The following is a 5,865-nucleotide window of genomic DNA, read 5'->3' as shown; positions in this document are numbered from 1 at the left end:
TGATGTCCGCTGGAGAAATACAAGCAGTTGTTTGTAAGACGATCCTACTTCTAAGAAGGGATGTCAGCCAAACGACCACTGGGTGGTGGCGTTGATACTGGCGCTAATATGCAAGGGAACTGCATGGAGTGGGTTTACTTGAGCCTTCCTTGTTATTGCTAGCGATTAAGGAACTACCTGAAGCGGACTGAACTTCCTCCTTGGAATTTCAAAAAGTGACTACAGAATGAGATGATGCCTGTTGTATACTCTTGTACAGACGTTCATCAAGCCTACCACCGTAGATGCTGTCCAATCAAAACAATAGACCTGGTAGGAGTAAAAGAATATGTTTTGAAACCATATTTGCTTATCAAACACTGGGTCAATATCATGTGACTTACAGTGTATCATCCAAATGGTAACTAGACACCACAATAATAGATTCCAACCACACCCTTATACAGCGTTTCAGCAATGACAAAGATGGTGATAGTAATTTTTTTTTTTTTTTTTGGCAAAGCACTAGAACGCAGAGAATCTGAGAATCTTTAAGGCAGACGCCTTCTCCAAACCGCAGAAGTGAGTTGGAAACGTAGAGATATATATTCAGTCGCACCGAAAACCAGAAGGGGATGTTGCCTCCGAATTATTGATAAGAACGAATATAAGTGAATAGGTTTGAAATTGCTGACAATAAAATTCAAAGCAAATTCTTAAATAAGGTCTCTTAAGTCATCAAGAATTTGTTTGCTTGCTTGTTCTACAATCACTCCTTCGGAATAAATTGTTTATTCAACACGTCTCCTACACAACAGCACCGAGATAGATAGATAGATAGATAGATAGATAGATAGATAGATAGATAGATAGATAGATAGATACATACATACATACATACATACATACATACATGCATACATACATACATACATACATACATACATACATACATACATACATATATGTATACATACATACATACATACATACATACTTTGACTGATTGAGTGATTGACTGATTGATTGACAGATAAAGAGACAGATAAACAACAAACAGGTGGACATGCTTGTATATGTGTGTGTTATGTGTATATTTTGACATATGACACAACATTGAAACCACATATATAATATACATATATATAATATATATATATATATATATATATATATATTATATATTATATATATATATCATACATACAATATATATATGCATACATACATACATACATTATATATCTATATATATAATATATATATATACAATGGACAAATTTCATTTATAATGTGGGTCGAGTTAATTTCATGATTATTATTCCCAGCTCGTAACCTCATTATCTTTGCTGCTGCAGTTGCTGCCGTTGTTGCTCTCATCATTATCACTTTAACAACGACTCGGCTGATACACAAGCCATCCTCTCAGACATTGTCAAAGCCATTCCTTCTTTTTCTCCTCCTCCTCCTCCTCCTCCTCCTCCTCCTCTTTCTCCCCTCACCCTTCTACTCCCCTCTCATCCAGGAAGTTCTTTGCCTTGTGTCCCCTCTTCTCCCCGCCTCTTCTTCCTTGAAGTGCGTGTTCATGTCGGCAAACGTCCGAATATCGTATTTATAAAAGGAGACGGAGCTGAAATGATGACCAGAATAAGAATATGGATGAAAGAGGAAAGAGAGCGGGGGGAGAGGGAGAGAAATTATGCGAGGGAGAGGTGAATGAAGAAGAAAGAGAGAGAGAGAGAGAGAGAATCTGTGTGAGAGAGGGAGGGAGAGAGATGAAATGAAATCATTCAGTTTCCTCTTTTTCCTCCTTTGTTATAAATTTTATCATAGTTGTTCATTGTTTTGTTTATGTTGTTGGTGTGGGGGTTGTTATTGTCGCTGCGGTTGTTGTGGTTGATATTGTTGCTGCGGTTGTTGTGGTTGTTATTATTGCGTTGTTGTTGTGTTGTTGTTGTTGAAGCTATTGTAGTTGTTGATACGGATATAGTTTCCATTACGCTTATTTTTTTAAATTTTGTTTGCTTTTCTGCTATTTCCATTCTTTGTTCAAAGTGTTGTTGTTTGTGTTGCTGTGGTTGTTTTTTTGTTTTCACTGATTAATTAAATGTTGTTTTAAATTTTACATTATGTTGTTTCCTTTTTCTTTTTGTTCATATTGTCAATTGTTTTTTTTTTTGTTAATATTGCTGTTGTTTTTCACTTAAGATTATATGTTAATGTTGTTGTTACAGCTGTTATCGTGGTAATAGTTGTTTTGCTGCTGCTGCCGCTGCTGCTGTTGCTGATGTAGTAGTTCTTGTTGTTTGTTGTTGTTGTTGTTTAAATTTACATTTTTGAAGTGAGTCTCCTGCTGCGGCAGTTGATAACGTCTAAACCTGGAGAAACAGTTTTGTTTCACTGCCAGACGATGATCTGTCGCTTTCTGAACAATGGCTGATCAAGTCTCTGTTATTACAAACTGATTTCGACAATGATGAACCGGAAGTTGCAGCTTCTGCTGCCACCGCTGCCACGGCGGAAGCTGCCGTCGCAGCGGCACTAGTAGCGCAGCCTGAGCTGCTTTCCGTCGTATTAACTGCAGGTTGTGACTTGGAATTTCGCGAAGGTAAATCCATAACTGAATGTTTGCCTCTGTGAATGCCATTGACATCAAAATGGTCATTGGTTGAGCTGGGGTTGCTGACTCCGGAGGCAGGAGACTGGAAACTGTTATATTCTGTCCGTTGTCGAAGCAAATAAAGGGCGAACACTATCAGGGCTAACAAAATGCACACTCCGACTAAAGGTATAGCGATGTACATCGGGTTCACACTCCTTGTGTTCGGACGACTAACGGCTTGTAGGTGGGACATAGGGTAGACGGTTGAGGGTCTACCACTCGCTGGACTTGAAACCGTAACTGTAAAATACATATAAAGACGTCTTGAAAATCATACATAAAAATGTAGCATAAATGTTCAAGATTAACAAATACCAGGTGAGATTACTATCTTAAATCTAATTAAAGTCTTGTTATTTTATGGAAGGTATCCATGACTATCCTTACAGGTAATTTGTCGATGTCCTTACAGAAATGGCTGTTGTGTCATTCCAGTGGTACCAAAAACAAATCCGATTATAAAAAATAAGTCGTTAACTGCTATAATCTTTTTAGTTCAACAGTTAAGTTGATAGTTCATCGTTTTTCAGCTCGTCTTTACACAACTCTATGGTCATTTGGAGCTGCTAATCCGATAATCAAAACGTTTTTGTCAATTTTGCAACAAACACTGTCATCCATATTACAAGTCATATTATACAAAATCTTTACGTTAAAGTTCGATAATATTTTCACAATGACATTTTTAAAAAACAAGCGCCGGTTTAGATGAGTTTAAGAGAGCATTTTGTTGCAGCAGCTAAAATTTGGTGTATGTCGAAAAAAAATCTGATAATTATTGTGGCTTTAAAATAAGTGTGAGACATCGTTGATACAATGTAGTTTATTGTCTCAGGAAAAGCCCCACATTTGTCATCTGGTAATATATCTTGGTTTTATATTTAGAGGGGTAGAGAATGTGACTTGGCCATTTTAGGCAGTGTCATAAATTACGTCGAGTAGAATGGATTGAGCTCTTTCTTCCGGCTTTCTGCACGCTGGATTCAAGTCCTACTGTCGTTAGCTTTGCCTTTCAGAATCGATGAAAAATAACCAATCAAGTGCTCTCTCTCTAACTCTCTCCCACTATCTCTCTCTCCCTCTATCTCTCTCTCCTTCTCTCATACACACACACTCACGCACACACGCACTCATCCGCTTTCTCGCTTTTCCTTATTTCCTTCTCACACTTTATACACGTACACACACTCGCGCTCGCACGCACACACACTCACACACATGTAGAGATAGACAGACAGATAGATAGATAGTTATATAGATAGATAGATTGATAGATAGATAGATAGATAGATAGATAGATAGATAGATAGATAGATAGATAGATAGATAGATAGATAGATAGATAGATAGATAGACAGAAAATGGAATAAACGACGTTCTTTATTTTTAAACCACAATTGTTTCGACACATGCTTACAGCAGTGGTACATTGGTGAGAGGTTGTGTACTACAGGTGAAAAAATGTGTCGAAACAATTGTAGAGATTTAAAAATAAAGAATGCTGTTCATTCCATTTTCTATCATCTATTCGTTAACATAAACTCTACGGATACTATGGATTTCTTGGTATATATCCAGTAGCAGGAGCATTTCCACTGTATGATGACATCAGGTAGCCATTATCTGTGGACGGGCTTTGCATAGCATTCTACAAGGTTTCTACCCGAATCTTATTTAACTCTCTCTCTCTCTCTCTACATATGTGTGTTGTTTTATCCTTTATCCTTTATGAGGAACAGTTGTTTGTTCCTTCTCGAGCCACGCCTGGCTCATAAGGGCCGGTTTCCCGGTTTCCTTGGCGTATAGGTTCCCCACCTGGACGGGACGCCGGTCCGTCACAGATGAGCTGTCAGATGCAGGAGGAAAGAGTGAGAGAAAGTTGTGGCGAAAGAGTCAGCAGAAGATCGCTATTACCTTCTGCCGGAGCCACGTGGAGCTTAGGTGTTTCGCTCATAAACACACACATCGTCCGGTCTTAGATTCGAACCCACGATCTCTCGACCGCGAGTCCGCTGCTCTACCACTTGGCCATGTGCCTCCACACATATGTGTGAGTGCGTGTGTGTATGGAATTTGGCAACGTTTCACCGTGTTAAATGTCAAAGGAGGCCACTCACTAGATCCATTTCCCCAGAAACAGAGGAGTTGAGCGAGAAGCTGGTAGCTTGTCATCATTGGGAAAAAAAAGAATGATACGTTACTAGACCCGACATAGAGAGTATGATTTAAGAAAAAAACAAGGGAGTACGATTTGGTTGCTACTTCTAGCATAATAAATTTACAATTAAAGTTTGTAGTAATTTATGTGAATTGTTTCTAAAACGACAAATATTTAAGAAAGTTATGGTGAGTTCTTAACATGTAGGTCCCTCTTTCTCTGGTACAGCCCTCTCCTCTATAATAACAAACAAATAAAAACAACTATGTACTTACTCTTGTTGTTGGTGGGCAGCGTGGGTAAGACTTGCTGGTTACAGAAATCCTGTTCACAGCAATATAAATAGGGCCAAGGCTTATTAATCCGAATATTTTCTGGTCGTCTGTTCTCACAGAGTAGCGATGCTTTTGTGTCTATGCAACCCCTTAGAACGGAGCCTGTCTGTTTGCCGTTATCGTCAACATGTATTTCCACGTAACAAGCATATTTTGCTGTACAGCTCTCTGTTCGTTCTTGGCGACATTCTTTTGTGCTACACTTGCATTCAATAGCTGCGAAAGACAGAGAGAACGATAGAACGATATCATATTAGAATTTTCATTCGTGTGTATGGTGTGTGTGTGTGTGTGTGTGTGTGTGTGTGTGTGTGTGTGTGGTGTGTGTGTGTGTGTATGTGTTGTTAATTTATCAGGGTTTTTTAATATCTATTATTATTATTTTATGTTTGACTTTTGCTTTACATTTGTACAACTTGGCTCCAAGTCTCACCTAGAGACCTCAAGAGACAACAAGCTGGAAGTTCATGCTGGTGTTATGCCTAGGGTGCCATATATTTGGTTTTGTACATAGTGTTGTTCAAGAGAATGTTTAAGAAACCATAAGAAAATTATGTTTATTTTAAAACTTGAGATTACATAGAAAGTATTTTGCGTAAGATATGAGCAGTTCCCATGAGCACTATCTTTTGAATTTCTGCCATTTTGGGTTTCCTGGTATCTGAGCTAGGTAGCACTCAGCACCTTTTGCTATCATTCCCAGGGCACCTGTGACAACAGGTATTGTTTTA

General features: G+C 38.4%; 1 protein-coding gene across 1 annotated transcript; it reads right to left on the bottom strand.

The window, feature by feature from the left end:
• Positions 1 to 1,916: 1,916 nt before the first annotated feature.
• Positions 1,917 to 5,372, bottom strand: LOC115216248. The gene is made up of 2 exons (XM_029785446.2): positions 5,075 to 5,372; positions 1,917 to 2,881 (listed from the first exon to the last, which is right to left on the bottom strand). The coding sequence occupies exon 2, from the start codon at positions 2,832 to 2,834 to the stop codon at positions 2,352 to 2,354; it is 483 nt and encodes a 160-aa protein (XP_029641306.2). The 5' UTR covers positions 2,835 to 2,881; positions 5,075 to 5,372; the 3' UTR covers positions 1,917 to 2,351.
• Positions 5,373 to 5,865: the final 493 nt, after the last annotated feature.

Source organism: Octopus sinensis, linkage group LG10 (genome assembly GCF_006345805.1).
Source record: "Octopus sinensis linkage group LG10, ASM634580v1, whole genome shotgun sequence".
Lineage (NCBI taxonomy): Eukaryota > Metazoa > Mollusca > Cephalopoda > Octopoda > Octopodidae > Octopus > Octopus sinensis.
The sequence above is the reverse complement of the archived record's forward strand: the minus strand, read 5'-3'. Positions and strand labels throughout refer to the sequence as shown.

Bases quoted from the DNA above. Each gene is read 5' to 3' on its own strand.
- LOC115216248 (XM_029785446.2), bottom strand. From the start codon at position 2,834: ATGTCCCACCTACAAGCCGTTAGTCGTCCGAACACAAGGAGTGTGAAC.